This window comes from Musca vetustissima, unplaced genomic scaffold, assembly GCF_032173495.1.
Source record: "Musca vetustissima isolate MV318-11 ecotype Yass unplaced genomic scaffold, APGP_CSIRO_Mvet_v1 utg37158, whole genome shotgun sequence".
Lineage (NCBI taxonomy): Eukaryota > Metazoa > Arthropoda > Insecta > Diptera > Muscidae > Musca > Musca vetustissima.
Genome location: NW_026881930.1, coordinates 5,904 through 23,587, shown reverse-complemented (window position 1 = coordinate 23,587; position 17,684 = coordinate 5,904). Strand labels below are relative to the sequence as shown.

General features: G+C 36.0%; 1 protein-coding gene across 1 annotated transcript; it reads right to left on the bottom strand.

Moving 5' to 3' along the window:
• Nucleotides 1-11,676: 11,676 nt before the first annotated feature.
• Nucleotides 11,677-17,431, bottom strand: LOC133328034 (uncharacterized; the record flags this gene model as incomplete). The annotated part of the gene is made up of 8 exons (XM_061536583.1): nucleotides 11,677-11,809; nucleotides 11,993-12,149; nucleotides 12,233-12,350; nucleotides 14,948-15,051; nucleotides 15,116-15,595; nucleotides 15,667-15,755; nucleotides 17,100-17,259; nucleotides 17,318-17,431. Coding segments are annotated over 8 exons (1,355 nt in total), but the record flags the coding sequence as incomplete, so codon positions are not given.
• Between the last annotated feature and the right edge of the window lie 253 nt (nucleotides 17,432-17,684).

Sequence of the window (17,684 nt, the reverse complement as noted above, 5' to 3'; positions counted from 1 at the left end):
CCAGCTGTAGAAAGGCTTTTATATTTAGTCAAGCTTTAAATTGACTTAAAATCCTTTAATTGATTGTATTTGGAGGCTAACTCAAAAGGATTTTTGCATGTAAAGTGGCCCAGAGAGGAGATTGAATGAGACGGAGAGCATAGAGAAAATCTGTGTTAATGTAGAAGGAGAGAGCGGAAAATAAAATGTAAAATTATAATTTAAAGTAGATGAAGGAGGATGTATTGAAGTCCAGAGATCTCATTTTAAGGGAGCAAATGAGGTCTTCTTGTTGAATATTATAAGTCTTCTCCAAGCCTAAGGTCTGATTGGGAAACAAATTTAATATAAAACCAGTAAGGAAAGTAGTAAAGTCGGACGGACCGACTATATGAAACCCTTCACCACTTTGGGTATATTCAACAGATGAATCCTAACAGACGTCACATTTTTGAAGGACCATTAACATGAAAATGGGTCCATAAACATGTCATTCTGCAACCTATACTAAATTTTTCATTTGGTCAGATATAGAGTTGCTTCTTACAATGGGACAAAATTATGTAAATCAATTTAAAGCAAATATCAATCCGGGTGTCCGATTGGATAAACATGAGTAGTTTGGTGCACCATTTACTAAAAATCGGACGAAAATATACATTAAAGCTATATAGAAAACTAAACCGATTTCATCCAAACATGCCACAGGTAAAGTTAACTAATTTAAATATGTTTTGTGCATATCGGCCACATTTTGAATTCTTCATGCATCGTGGACTTAAAATCCGGGGAAAATATATATAGGAGCACTATACAAATCTTAACCAATTAACGTTGTGCAAAATTTTGTGCCCATCGAACCCACCTTGGTGCAGCATTTATATCCAACTTCTTGGTTATACTAACTTCAGTACGTTGTGCAAAATTTGTGTCAATTTTGTGTAAAATCGGACGAATATATATATATATATTTATATATGTAGAAACTAAATCAAAATCTGTACCGATTTCAACGAGAATTTGCCAGAGTTCATTGTACAAAATTGTGTGGCAATCGAACAAACTTTGGGTCTTTAGTGCACAATTTACATAAAATCGGACGAAAATATATATGGGAGCTATATCTATATCTGGACCGATTTAGGAGACTTAACTCACATCATTCTGGACCTAAATCATTATTCTGTGCCAAATTTCGTGCAAACTGAAAGATATATAGGGACTTTGGTGCACCATTTACCTTAAATCGGACGAAATTATATATGGGAGCTATATCTAAATCTGAACCGATTTTCACGAAACTTAGCACACATCATTCTGGACCTAATTCAGTATCCTATGCTAAATGTCGTGGAAATCAAAAGATATGTGGGGACTTTGGTGGTCCAAATACCTTAAATCGGACAAAACTATATATGTGATGTGATATCTAAATCTGATCCGATTTTCTTGAAACTTAACACACATCATTCTAGGCTTAATTCAGTACTCTATGCCAAATTTCGTGCGAATTCAGACATATATAGGGACTTTGGTGTACCATTTACATAAAATCGGACAAAACTATATATGGGAGTTATATCTAAATCTGGACCGATTTTTAGGAAACTTAACACATATACTTTTAGACCTAATTCAGTACGCTATGCCTTATTTCGCGCAAATCGAAATATATATAGTGACTTTGGTGCATCATTTACAAAAAATCGGACAAAACTATATATGTGAGCTATATCTAAATCTGGACCGATTTTTAGAAAACTTAACTCACATAATTATAGACTTAAATCATTACGCCATGCCAAATATATATATATATATATAAATCTGGACCGATTTTAAGGAAACTTAACACACATCATTCTAGACCTAATCCAGTACGCTGTGCCAAATTTCATGCAAATCGAATGATATATAGAGACTTTGGTGCACCATTTACCTTAAATCGGACGAAAATCTAAATCTGAACCGATTTTCACGAAACTAAGCACACTTCATTCTGGACCTAATTCAGTACGCTATGCCAAATTTCGTGCAAATCGAGAGATGTGTAGGGACTTTGGTGCCTATATCGCACGAAAATATATATGGGAGCTATATCTAAATCTGAACCTATTTTCACCAATTTCAATAGGGTTCGTCCTCGAGCCAAATAAGTCACTCGTGTCAAATTTCATCCAAATCGGATCATAAATGCGATCTGTACTTTGCTTACTATTTAACATCTGCAGACGGACGGACATGCATAAATCGACTCAGAAAGTGATTCTATGCGTATTCTAAGGGTATAAAAACTATAGAAGGATCAAGGCGTGGATTTTTAAAAAAAAATCATTGTGGCCTATCTCAAGGCATTGATTTTTTTTAAAAATCATTATTGCGGCCTATCTCAAGGCGTGTATTTTTTAAAAGTTGTAATTGCGGCCTATCTCAAGGCTGGATTTTTTAAAAGTTATTATTGCAGCCTATCTCAAGGCGTGGATTTTTTTAAATTATTTTTGTGGCCTATCTCAAGGAGCGGGTTTTTTACAAATTATTTTTGTGCCCTATCTCAAGGCGTGGGTTTTTTACAAATTATTATAGTGGCCTATCTCAAGGCGAGGATTTTTTAAAAATAATTATTGCGGCCTATCTCAAGGCGTGGATTTGTTTACAAATTATTATTGCGGCCTATCTCATGGCGTGGATTTTTTAAAGATTATTATTGCGGCCTATCTCAAGGCGTGGATTTTGTAAAAATTATTATTGCGGCCTATCTCAAGGCGTGGATTTTTTACAAATTATTATTGCGGCCTATCTCAAGGCGTGAGTTTTTTAAAAATTATTTTTGTGGCCTATCTCAAGGCGTGGTTTTTTTTCAAATTATTATTGTGGCCTATCTCAAGGAGCGGTTTTTTTTACAAATTATTTTCGTGTCCTATCTCAAGGCGTGGGTTTTTTACAAATTATTATAGTGGCCTACCTCAAGGCATGGATTTTTAACAAATGATTACTGTGGCCTACCTTAACGCGTGGATAGTTTACAAATGATTATTGTGGCCTATCTCAAGGCGTGGATTTTTTACAAATTGTTTTTGTGGCCTATCTCAAGGCGTGAATTTTTTTACAAATTATTATTGCGGCCTATCTCAAGGCGTGGATTTTTTACAAATTATTATTGTGGCGTATCTCAAGATGTGGATTTTTTACAAATTATTATTGTGGCCTATCTCAAGGCGTGGATTTTTGTAAGAAATATTTTTGTGGCCTATCTCAAAGCGTGGATTTTTTAAAAATTATTTTTGTGGCCTATCTCAAGTCGTAGATTTTTTACAAATTTTTTTTTTCTGGCCTATCTCAATGCGTGGATTTTTTACAAATTTTTTTTTCTGGCCTATCTCAAGGCGTGGATTTTTTACAAATTATTTTTCTGGCCTATCTCAAGGCGTGGATTTTTTACAAATTATTTTTCTGGCCTACCTCAAGGCGTCGATTTTTTACAAATTATTTTTGTGACCTATCTCAAGGCGTCGATTTTTTACAAATTATTTTTGTGACCTATCTCAAGGCGTGGATTTTTTTACAAATTATTATTTTGGCCTACCTCAAGGCGTGGATTTTTTTACAAATTATTGGTTTGGCCTATCTCAAGGCGTAGATTTTTTACAAATTATTATTTTGGCCTATCTCAAAGTGTTTAAAAAAAAATCCACGCTTAAAAAAAATAATTTAAAAAAAATCCTCACTTATTGTGCTCTATAAAAAATATTATTAAAAAATCCACGAAATTGATTTCGGATATAAACTATGGTACTCTATGGAAAACCAAAATGTTAAAAAACACACATCTAAGTTCTGAGACGCATAAGAACCTCATGTGATTGATCGTGATCTTCCTGACGTAGACCAGCAGAATCTTCTTGGGACTAAGCGAATACCCACGATTAAACGTCACTCCATGGGCTTTCAAAATATTTATAGTTTATATCCGAAATCAATTTCGGATATTGAAAATTTTTGTTAAATTGTGAATTTTCTGGTAATTGATATGGTCCAACTTTTAGGCCCACTGTCCGAAAATGGGCTCTTCTTATAAAAGAACAGTGAGGACTCCTTACAAAAGATTAATAGAATCAAAGCGCTTACCATTGCAACTCAGCTGCCCTTCTAGACATTTCCTATTGCCAACAACTTCTAGAGCCATGTTCCTTTTCTTGTACATTATTTTGTTGTTGTTTTTTCCAAGTCTTGTGTAAAATTTAATTAGTCTGAAAATCTAATTTGCTCAAAAGTCCATGAAAAATGTACAACGTTCATCTATCTTTTTTGGTTTTGGCTCCACCAAGTTTAAGACTTCTGCCGGGCTAACTGACTGGCTGGCTGGTTGGTTGGCCTCAAACACCAACCACATAATACGCCATTTTGGCTATGACAAGGATAATGTCTGGTCTTGTTTATGTCTGTGCGTGTGTGTGTGTGCGGGCTTGTTCGTCTGTGTAAGACCACAATTGTGTTGCACTTTCACTGCTCCTCTCTAAGGGGGGAGGCAAACTCCTTTAGCGTAATGATTATGGCAATGTAGACAAATGATAATGCATCCTTGTTTATCCCTTTTTTGTCGTTAGTAGCTTATGGATGGATGGTCTAGCCTGTCTGCCGTGGCTGGGTACGGTGTGTGTGTGGGCGATTGTGTTGCACTAACAACACTTTCGAATTGCATGCATCACGTACCCGTCCCGCAAAATGACTAATTCATTGTGTTTTTGAAAATTCTTCCTTCCTTCTTTCTTCAGATATGATTTGGGAATAGAGGTCGAAGTGTTGTGGGTGTAATCAAAGTATTTTTTATTTCTACAGACCTTGGGTCTTAATATAAGACCAACTATAAAATTTTCAGATCTACATAGAGGCCCGAGGTCTTTATATAGAGCAATTGGTCTCTATAAAGACATGTGGTCTCTATAAAGACCTGTGGTCTCTATAAAGACCTGTGGTCTCTATAAAGACCTGTGGTCTCTATAAAGACCTGTGGTCTCTATAAAGACCTGTGGTATAGAGGTCGAAGTGTTGGGGGTGTAATCAAAGTATTTTTTTTCTACAGACCTTGGGTCTTAATATAAGACCAACTATAAAATTTTCAGATCTACATAGAGGCCCGAGGTCTTTATATAGAGCAATTGGTCTCTATAAAGACCTGTGGTCTCTATAAAGACCTGTGGTCTCTATAAAGACCTGTGGTCTCTATAAAGACCTGTGGTATAGAGGTCAAGTGTTGGGGGTGTAATCAAAGTATTTTTTTTCTACAGACCTTGGGTCTTAATATAAGACCAACTATAAAATTTTCAGATCTACATAGAGGCCCGAGGTCTTTATATAGAGCAATTGGTCTCTATAAAGACATGTGGTCTCTATAAAGACCTGTGGTCTCTATAAAGACCTGTGGTCTCTATATAGACCTGTAATCTCTATAAAGACCTGTGGTCTCTATATAGACCAATTGGGCTCTATATAGAACAATGTGGCCTGTGGTCTCTATATATTTATATACACTATATTTGTCTCTATAAAAAATTGGGATATCATTGTCCCACCCTCCGTCCTCCTGCTTCAAAAGTAATCCGACCTAACTCTTTATTTTGTTGGGAGTCTCATATTTCATTATATTGCCATAACAAAAATTCATTCCATATACACACACATAAATAAATCAGTACGTGTGTGTTTCAAATATATACATGTGGCAGTGTGAGAGCGTCTGCATATGTGTGTGCGTGTATTTTTCTGTTTATGCCATATATGTTACCATAATTAACTGCGAAAATTTTAATTGCTAATATGTTCTGTTTGTACAAAAGTGTTTTGTACACAAACATACAGCAACACTCATACACACATACTTGCATACCATTTGCATGTATGAGAGAGAGTGTAAATCTTCTTCAATGTATGTGTGTACACCTCCATACATTGTGGGGTTTTTATGTAAATGCCACAATTGTGAATTGCCAACCTCCAACACATTTTCAAAGGGGTTTAGAAGAGGTTTGGGTAGGAGGAGTGGTTTTCAACAACAAAATACTGATGAAATTAACAATTTTTGCCATGCCAAGGCAACCGGCAAAGTGGCTAGCAAATAAAAATGCATGTGAATGGGTATTAGGGGACTTTAAAAGTACCTTACATTCATTGCCCTATATGGGGGTTTTAAAAATTGTCTTTGCGGCATGTCTCAAGACATGGATTTTTTAAAAATAATTTTTCCTATTGAACCTTAGGCGTGGATTTTTATACCCTCCACCATAGTATGGAGGGTATATTAATTTTATCATTCCGTTTGTAACTCATCGAACTATTTATTTCCGAACCTATAAAGCATATGTATTCTTGATCAGGGTAAAATTCTAAGACGATCTAGCCATGTCCGTCCGTCAGTCTGCCCGTCCGTCCACTGTTGTAATACGCTATCCTCTGAAGAAATTGAGATAGGGTGCTGAAATTTTGAATAGTTTTGTCTTTTGTCTGCAGGCAGGTCAGGTACGAAGATGAAATTTGATAGATTGGGTTCCTATTAAGTACTAAATGTCTCCACAAAAAAATTAAGAATATAGGTCCATTTTTTCTGGTAGCCCAAATATAACGGTACCTCCTAATTTTCAGTATTTTGGGGGTTTGGATCGTATTTTTCCACCGAATTGGTTGTAATTTAGCATTTTGAATTCCTAATAGGTACCTAATCTCTCCACAAAAATTATGAATATAGGTCAATTTTTTTGGATAGCCCCCAACAAATCTCCTAGTCCCCATATAACCCCCATATAGTCCCCATATAATAGTTATCTGATACTCTGTTGCTATTATTTGTTCTAATACTCTGCGGAGGATATCGAGATAAAAAAAAATAGAACGTAAGGCTCGATAATGAACTATATATGAAATATAACCTGCATTTAGTCCTAGTCCCTCTGTGGGAGTTACCCGATGGAGTGGACCGATATTCCTCATCATCGAACTTGAACTAAGTTTGAAAGAAATAATAAGATGGGCAAAGTTTGGATGAAATCTACATTTTCTGAAACAAATTTGGTCCAAAGAAACATGGGTTCTAGAACCAATATTTCGATGAGGCTGATTTTCACCGTGTCAAAGTGTATACACCCCCATTAGCCATATGGCTGAGGGTATAATTATCCATTAAAATTTTCTGAAAGTTGTGTCACGGTTTACATAATCCGTTTGTAGAAATGTCGATATGAGTCCACTTTTAGGTTTTTTCCCTCTATTTTCATTTCAAATACCTGTCAGTATATTTATGGTGGAGGGTATCCAATGTTCGGCCCGGCCGAACTTAACGCATTTTCACTTGTTTAAAAATATTTTTCCTACGGAACCTTAGGCGTGGATACTTACTTACATAGCTGGCTTGTTAAAGAGCGGTTTTTCCATAAGCCGAGCTTAAAAAAGATTTCCAAGCGCGTCGGTCTTGTGCGCATCTCCGCCAATTTGAAAGACCACGTTCCAAGATGTTGTTTTCTACTTGGTCTTTCCATCTCATTCGTGACCTTTCCCTTCTACGGGAAGCATAAGTAGGCTCGCTTTTATATGCCTTTTGAGCTGGGGCATTCTCATTCATTCGCACAACATGGCCAAGCCATCGCTTACTAAACTGCTTACTTAGACCATAGTAGCATCTGTGGCGATCACTATCCTTCTCCGAATTTCAAAACTGATGTCATTCGTTTTATTTATGGCGGTACCAAGGTATATAAAATCCTTAACTACCTCGAAGCTGTAGTTCTCATGTTCCACGTCTTGCGCGTTGATACCATCAGCTTGGTCTTCACGCCGTTTACTGCCAGACCCAATTTGACATACTCCTTCTCAATTTGTTCAAAGGTGGCTGTTAACGTACGCAATGTTCGACCCATTATATCGATGTCATCGGCGTAGGCGAATAATATATGCTGTTTGGTCTACAGAGTGTCATTTCTGTTCACCTTAGCATTTCGTATGACCTTTTCCAGCAGGATATTAAAAAGATCACACGACAAACTGTCACCTTGTCTGAATCCCCGTTCGGTATTAAATGGGTCAGATAGGTCCTTTCCGACTTTAACTGCTGACATTGTGTCACTTAATGTTATCCTGCATAGGCGTATTAATTTTGCAGGAATGCCAAACGCAGACATAGCTTTGAACACTTCTGAACGGATAGGGCTGTCGAATGCGGCTTTATAGTCGACGAATAGGTGGTATGTGTCGATTTGTTTTTCGTGGGCCTTTTCCAGCATTTGGTGCAGAGGGAAAATCTGGTCAATGGTGGATTTGCCAGGTCTGAAGCCGCATTGGTATGGTCCAATAATGTCATTAACCATTAGCTTCAGTCGTCCACACAGCACACTGGATAGCACTTAATATGCGATGGGAAGGAGACTTATTCCTCTATAGTTGGCACATATCGTCTTGTTTCCTTTTTTGTGCAAGGGATCCACGCCTACTGTGGATTTTTATACCACACCGTGGTACAGGGTATTATGTCTTTGTGCATATGTTTGTAACAGGCAAAAGGAAACGAGATAGGCACATGGTTCTATTTGAGAATATGCATAGAATCACTTTCTGAGTCGATTTATGCATGTCTGTCCGTCCGTCTGTAGATGTTAAATTGTAAACAAAATACAGGTCGCATTTATGATCCGATTTGGATGAAATTTGAAACAAGTCACCTATTTAACCCAAGGACGAACCCTATTGAAATTGGGAAAAATCGGTTCAGATTTAGATATAGCTCCAATCCGATCTTAGGGAAATAGTGCACCAAAATCCCTATATATCCTCCGATTTGCAAGAAATTTGGCACAGCGTAATGAATTAGGTCTAGAATGATGTGAGTTAAGTTTCGTGGAAATCGGTCCAAATTTAGATATAGCTCCCATATATAGCTTCGCCCGATTTAAGGTAAAGGGTGCACCAAAGTCCCTGGAAATCTTTTCATTTGCCTGAATTTTGGCATAGCGTACTGAATTGAGTCTAGAATGATGTGTGCAAAGTTTCGTTAAAATCGGTTCAGATTTAGATATAGCTCCCATATATAGTTTAACCCGATTTAATGTAAATGGTGTACTAAAGTCCTTGTATATATTTCGATTTGCACGAAATTTGGCATAGCGTACTGAATTAAGTCCAGAAAGTTGTGTGTCGAATTTCGTGAAATTCGCTTCAGATTTCGATATAGCTCCCGTATATATTTTCGTCCGATTTTAGGTAAATGGTGCACCAAAGTACATATATCTCCTCCGATTTGCATGAAATTTGGCCTAGGGTACTAAATGAAGTCTGATGTGTGTTAAGTTTCGTGAAAATCGGATCAGATTTGGATATAGCTCCCATATATAGTTTTGTCCGATTTAAAATAAATGGGGCACCAACGTCCCTACATATCTTCCGATTTGCACTAAATTTTGTATATCACACAATGAAATCTAGAAAGTTGTGTGTCGAATTTCGTGAAAATCGCTTCAGATTTCGATATAGCTCCCATATATATTTTCGTCCGATTTTAGGTAAATGGTGCACCAAGGTACCCATATATCTTCCGATTTGCACGAAATTTGGCATAACGTACTGAATTAAGTCTAGAATGATATGCGTTAAGTTTCGTGAAAATCGGTTCAGATTTAGATATAGCTCCCATATATATTTTCGTCCGATTTTAGGTAAATAGTGCACCAAAGTCCCTATATATCTTCCGATTTGCACGAAATTTAGCACAGCGTATGTCTAGAATGATGTGTGTTAAGTTTCCTGCTAATCGGTTCAGATTTAGATATAGCTCCCACTTATATATTTTCATCCGATTTTATGTAAATTGTGCACCAAAGTCACTAAATATCTTTTGACTTGCACGAAATTTAGCACAGCGCAATGAATTAGTTCTAGAATGATGTGTGTTAAGTTTTCTGAAAATCGGTCCAGATTTAGATAAAGCTCCCATATATAGTTTTGTCCGATTTTATGTAAATGGTACACCAAAGTCCCTATATATCATTCGATTTGCACGAAATTTGGCATATCGTACTGAATTAAGTCTAGGAAGTTGTTTGTCGCGTTTCATGAAAATCGGTTCAGATTTAGATATAGCTCCAATATATATATTTTCGTCCGACTTTATGTAAATGGTGTACCAAAGTACCTAGATATCTTCCGATTTGCACGAAATTTGGCATAGCATACTGAATTAAGTCTAGAAAGTGGTGTGTCGTTCGTGAAAATCGCTTCAGATTTCGATATAGCTCCCGTATATATTTTCGTCCGATTTTAGGTAAATGGTGCACCAAAGTACCTATATCTCCTCCGATTTGCATGAAATTTGGCCTAGGGTACTAAATAAAGTCTAGAGTGATGTGTGTTAAGTTTCGTGAAAATCGGATTAGATTTGGATATAGCTCCCATATATATTTTCGTCCGATTTTGGGTAAATGGTGCACCAAAGTACTTGTATATCTTCCGATATGCACGAAATTTGGCATAGCGTACTGAATTAAGAGTAGAATGATGTGTGTTAAGTTTCCTGAAAATCGGTTCAGATTTGGATGTAGCTCCCATATATATTTTCGTCCGATTTAAGGTAAATGGTGTACCAAAGTCTCTATATATACATCGATTTGCACGAAATTGGGCATAGCGTACGGAATTGGGTCTAGAATGATGTGTGTTAAGTTTCGTGAAAATCGGTTCAGATTTAGATTTTATATAAATGGTGTACCAAAGCCCCTATATATATTTCGATTTCCACAAAATTTGGCATAGCGTACTGAATTGAGTCTAGAAAGTTGTGTGTCGAATTTCGTGGTGAAGGGTATCATATGTATAGTCGGCCCAGTCCAACTTTACTGGTTTCGTTGTATAGTAGAGTACATTGAAGTCGACTCTGCCCTTTTCTCCCGCACCTAAATTATTACTTGCAATTCATCACATCATTTTCATCAGAATTTTATTTACCATTTCATCATCAAACTACTAATCTACTTTGCATAAAATTTCTTATGCACTTTTACAGCATGGCTTGCATGACTGATTCGCACGTTGTTAACAATCTGGTCTTATTTCTTGCCGTTCTGCCTCCGGTTGCACTGCAACATAAGGAAAATTAACTCGTTTTACATTTACAGCTTCAGTTTTTTTCTGGGTTAAAATTGTTAATTAGAAAACAGAAATGGCGCCCGAATGCGTCGCTTACTAAGTGTGTGTGAGTGTGTGAGTTTTACGCATCAGCAACTTTAACCAGACGTAATTAATTCGTTAAAAATTGAAAAAAAAAAACAAATTGTGAAACATAATGTTATTCAAGTGATGTGAGTTGTGGCCGTTGTGCTTTTTGCCACGATATAATTTTTAATTAGTAAATTGAGGTAAAACAAGTCAAAGGGTTAAGAAAATTTCATTTTTTTTTCTACCCACCCATGGAGGAATTCTTGAAATTCAAGTTCAAAGCAAAAATTTCAACATTAAATTGTTTGACAGCTTTGATTTAAAAAAAAAATCTGGGGACAAAAATAAAACAGGAACTTCAGGATTGATGTTAGATTTTGGAAATGTCCTGAAAAGACTTTAAAATGTTTTTTGTTCAGAATATAAAAATAAATTTTATTTAAAAAAAATTACAAATAAAAAATATTTACAAAAATTTTGATATTTACTCTCTTACATATACACATACATCTACAGACTAGTTATTTCGGAATCTCCGTTTTGTATGGCAGCATTATTACCATTTTGATGGCCATTTTCCACTTTGGCAGCAGTGTCGGCTTTCATTTGAGATTTGCGGCGTCTGACAACAACATAACAAATACTGTTTCCGAATTTCAAAGACAAGGTCAGTGGAAAATGAAAACCCCAATTTCACAAAGAAAACATAGGGAGAAAAAGAAAACGAAAGAAAGAGAAAGAAAAAAGTAAAAAAAATTCGAAATTATTTCATTTAGCCAATTTTTGCACTTCACGAAATTTCAAAGTCTTAATTAAATATACTGACATAAAGACAATGATATTGGGTATCGCAAACACTTCGCTGAATAGGAAAATTGCCCCCGGAAAGGAGTCCACAGTAGTTTCATAAATATCACTATAGATGGGTATGAAAATCAATTGGGCCAATGGCTGACAGATACTGAAGAGGGAGAACATTTTACCTAGAAAATAGAAGGTACGAAGAAGAGGATTAGATTTTTATTCTGCCGAAAATTTATATTAAGTTTTTGAAGGTGCTATTTACTCAGCTCTTCGCCATCCACAATACTCGAACCGATTGTCTTAATGGCAATAACACGCAAGGTGGCAAAACTGTCGGCCACACCACCGGCATAAAATGTGGCTGTGTCACTGGAAAAGGCCTGAAAGAGAAAAAAAAACACAGTAAGGAAAGTAGTAAAGTCGGACTGGGCCGGCTATATGATACCCTTCACCACTTTGGGTATATTCTACATATATCAAATTGCACGAACTTGAATATAAGATCTTTACGGATTTCTGGAACCTATGCTAAATTTTATTTCATTGAACCGATTTTCACGGACGAAATATATGAGAGCTATATCTAAATCTGGAACGATTTTCACGAAACTTTGCACGCATCATTCTAGACTCAATGCAGTACACTGTGCCAAATTTCGACCAAATCGAAGAATATATAGGGACTTTGGTGCACCATTTACCTTAAATCGGATGAAAATATATATGGGAGCTATATCTAAATCTGTACCGATTTCTACGAAATTTAAAACACATCGATCTAGCCTTGATTCAGTACGCTGTGCCAAATTTCGTGCACATCGAAGGACATATAGGGACTTTGTTGCATTATTAATCTAAAATCGGACGAAAATAAATATGGGAGCTATATCTAAATCTGAACCGATTTTCTTGAAACTTAACACACATCATTGTAGACCTAATTCAGTACGTTATGCCAAATTTCGAGCAAATCGAAGGATATATAGGGACTTCCATGCACCATTTACATAAAATCGGACGAAAATATACATGGGAGCTATATCTAAATCTGAACCGATTTTTCCGAAACTCAGCACTCATCATTCTATCCCCAATTCAGTACGCTATGCCAAATTTCGTGCAAATCGAAGGATACATTGGGACTTTGGTGCGCTATTTACCTTTAATCGGACGAAAATATATATGGGAGTTAGATCTAAGTCTGAACCTATTTTCACGAAACTTTGCACACATCATTCTAGACTTAATTCAGTACGCTATGCCAAATTTCGTTCAAATCTAATTATATATAGGGACATTGGTGCATCATTTAAATAAAATCGGACGAAAGTATATATGGGAGCTGAATCTGAACCGATTTTCACGAAATTTAACACACGTCATACTAGATTTAATTCAGTACCCTATGCAAATTTCGTGCAAATCGAAAGATTTATAGCGACATTGGTTTTCCATTTACCTTAAATCGGACGAAAATATATATGAGAACTATATCTAAATCTTCACCGATTTTGATGAAACTTGACATACATCATTCTGGACCTAATTCATTACGCTGTGCCAAATTTCGTGCAAATCGAAAGATATGTAGGGACTTTGGTACACCATTTATTTTAAATCGGACGAAAGAAGATATGAGAGCTATATCTAAATCTGACCCGATTTTCTTCAGTTTCAATAGGGTTCGTCCCTGGGGCCAAATAAGTGACTTGTGCAAAATTTCATCCAAATCGGATCATAAATGCGACCTGTACTTTGTTTACAATTTAACATGGACTGACGGATAAACAGACGGACGGTCAGACGGACGTGCATAAATCAACTTAGAAAGTGATTAAATGCATATACTCAAAAGGAACCATGTGTCTATCTCGTTTCCTTTTGCCTGTTACAAACATATGCACAAAGACATAATACCCTGTACCACAGTGTGGCGAAGGGTATAAATATATCGACTTCAATTTGTTGTAAAAAATCTACGCCTCTGATGGTCCTTGAAAAAATATTCTTTAATGATAAAAAATCCACGCCTTGAGTTATGCCCTAAAAATAATTGTTCAAAAATGCACGCCTTGAGTTATGCCCTAAAAATAATTGTTCAAAAATCCACGCCTTGAGTTATGTCCTAAAAATAATTTTTAAAAAATCCACGACTTGAGTTATGCCCTAAAAATAATTTTTAAAAATATCCAAAAAAAAAATATTCTTTAGATCCTTGAAAAAATATTCATTAAAAAATCTACGCCTTGTTGATCCTTGAAAAAATATTCATTAAAAAATCTACGCCTTGTTGATCCTTGAAAAAATATTCATTAAAAAATCTACGCCTTGTTGATCCTTGAAAAAATATTCATTAAAAAATCTACGCCTTGTTGGTCTTCCCAAAAAATATGCTTTAAAAAATCTACGCCTTGTTGGTCTTCCCAAAAAATATGCTTTAAAAAATCTACGCCTTGTTGGTCTTCCCAAAAAATATGCTTTAAAAAATCTACGCCTTGTTGATCCTTGAAAAAATATTTCTTAAAAAATCTACGCCTTGTTGATCCTTGAAAAAATATTTCTTAAAAAATCTACGCCTTGTTGATCCTTGAAAAAATATTTCTTAAAAAATCTACGCCTTGTTGATCCTTGAAAAAATATTCATTAAAAAATCTACGCCTTGTTGATCCTTGAAAAAATATTCATTAAAAAATCTACGCCTTGTTGATCCTTGAAAAAATATTCTTAACGAAATCCACGAAACCGATGGACCTTAAAAAAATATTTTTTTTAAAAACCAAGCCTCGCCACGCCTTGTAGTACCTTAAAAATATTCATTAAAAATCTACGCCAAGTAGGACCTTGGAAAATATTCTTTAAAAAATCTACAGCCTCTAGGACCTTGAGAAAATATTCTCTAAAGGATCCACCAAAAACTATTGTATATAAAAATTCAAGCTTATACCATTGATTCCTTGAAAATGTCCCCGATACTTACAAAAAGCACTCTCGACAAGGCTGTTGTCAGGGCGGATACAAAACCCACCAAGGAATCGGAAAGTTTCAGCAATTTACTCAGAATGGCAGTTCCTATAAAGGTGCCTAAAATAAAAAAAAAAAAAATTAAATGAAAATTTCCTCTCTCACTCTTACATTCCCAACTTACCCGCCACAGCCAAGGCCGAATTAAATGTGGAGTACACACTATAATCATTGCCATTCCAATTTAGTTTTCTAAATGTAAAACGATTCCAAAAATCATTCTCTCCCAGAGCCGGACCAATGGTAAACATATAGGCCATAATTAAAAATATCAACAGCATACGACCACGATTTGGACGTTTTTTCAATGGAAATTTCACATAATCCACAACCAATGTTGGGTCAAAGAAGTCCAATAGGGCATTACGTTTTGCGGGTCTAGAGGTTGGAGATTTGTCTACGGTATCAATGCCATTGTTGTTGTGTCTTGGTGCTGTGGGTAGATCTTCTAGTTGTGTCACTTCATAAGCGGGATTTTCAGTGCCCGATTTTTGCGTGGCATCTGTGGTGTCCGTCTTCGTTGCCAATGGCTTGAGTTCTTTGATTATGAAGATGACATAGAGTAGGGCAATGATGTTGAATGAGAAGGCCATGGTAAAGGACCCTGGTGGAGGAAACAAAAAGACAAATATTTAATAAAAAATAAATAAAAATATTGTGCTGCTCAGTACTTACATGTATAGCCTAGATAATTGAAGAGTACCCCACTTATGGGCTGACCAATAAAGGGTAAGCCGGTCGTGAACATGGCAAAAATACCGAATCTAAAAAAGGAAAACAAAATTATAATTAATAAAAAACATGCGCCTTAGTCCAAAGGTCTAACAAGAAGTGGATTTTATAAGGAATAATTTTCCAAGGAACAACAAGGCGCGGATTTTATAAAGAATATTTTTCCAAGGACCAACAAGGCATGGATTTTATAAACAATATTTTTTCCAAGCACCAACAAGGCGTGGATTAATAAGGAATATTTTTCCAAGGACCAAAAAGGCGTGGATTTTATAAGGAATATTTTTCCAAGGACCAGCAAGGCGTGGATTTTATAAGGAATATTTTTCCAAGGATCAACAAGGCGTGGATTTTATAAGGAATATTTTTCTAAGCATGGATTTTATAAGGAATATTTTTCCAAGGACCAACAAGGCATGGATTTTATAAGGAATATTTTTCCAAGGACCAACAAGGCGTGGATTTTATAAGGAATATTTTTCCAAGGACCAACAAGGCATGGATTTTATAAGGAATATTTTTCCAAGGACCAACAATGCGTGGATTTTATAAGGAATATTTTTCCAAGGACCAACAAGGCGTGGATTTTATAAGGAATATTTTTCCAAGGACCCACAAGGCGTGGATTTTATAAGGAATATTTTTCCAAGGACCAACAAGGTGTGGACTTAATAAGGAATATTTCTCCAAGGACCAGCAAGGCGTGGATTTTATAAGGAATATTTTTCCAAGGACCAACAAGGCGTGGATTTTATAAGGAATATTTTTCCAAGGACCAACAAGGCGTGGATTTTATAAGAAATATTTTCCCAAGGATCAACAAGGCGTGGATTTTATAAGGAACATTTTTCCAAGGACCAACAAGGCGTGGATTTTATAAGGAACATTTTTCCAAGGACCAACAAGGCGTGGATTTTATAAGGAATATTTTTCCAAGGATCAGCAAGGCGTGGATTTTATAAGGAACATTTTTCCAAGGACCAACAAGGCGTGGATTTTATATTTTTTTTTATAAGGAACATTTTTCCAAGGACCAACAAGGCGTGGATTTTATAAGGAATATTTTTCCAAGAACCAACAAGGCGTGGATTTTATAAAGAATATTTTTTCCAAGGACCAACAGAACGGGGATTTTTAAGGAATATTTTCCAAGGACCAACAGAACGGGGATTTTTAAGGAATATTTTCCGAGGGCCAAAAGAGCGGGGATTTTTTAAAGAATAATTTTGTAAAGAACCAACAAAGCGCGGATTTTTAAAGAATATTTCTCCTATTAGAGAATTAGACACTATTCCTTTGTAGAACTTAGAGATGATTAAATGGCGCCCAACATTTCTCCACCCCATATTAGCAGTACAATTTCTTTTATAACTTACCTAAATATACGATCAGCTTCCGGTGTCGATATTGTCATATAACTATCAATGGCCATCAAACATAGAGTTTGTCCTCCAAACAACGCTGGAACAATTGCCTCACTATATGCTCCAAATTCCATGGGGATTTTATCGAAAAATATTGCCGATACCAGTAGACCTGCAAAGGGGAATTTTTAATTTATTTTTTTTTATTTTCTGTGGGTGCATATACTTACACAAAAACATCAAACTTTCACCGATTATCGGAAAAACCATACAGGCCTTGCGTTTATTATAACGATCACTCCAACCGCCAGCGAATAGCATCACGATCAAAGGGAAAATTGCAGCTGGAAAGTGGGAATGGGAAAAATAGAAATGATTAAAAAATATAAAAAAACAATGAGCGGATCAGTGTAGTCGGACGGGGCCGACTATATGATACCCTACATTCTATATTCTGAGCTTGGGCAATATTTTGCAATATTTGAACCATCTTGACCAACTAGAGGTCAACAAATATTACTAATATTCAGTAAAGCCCTTCCCTTCACAGTGGGGTGTGTTGTGATATTCTGCTCATAATTGTGGCCTATAGATCGA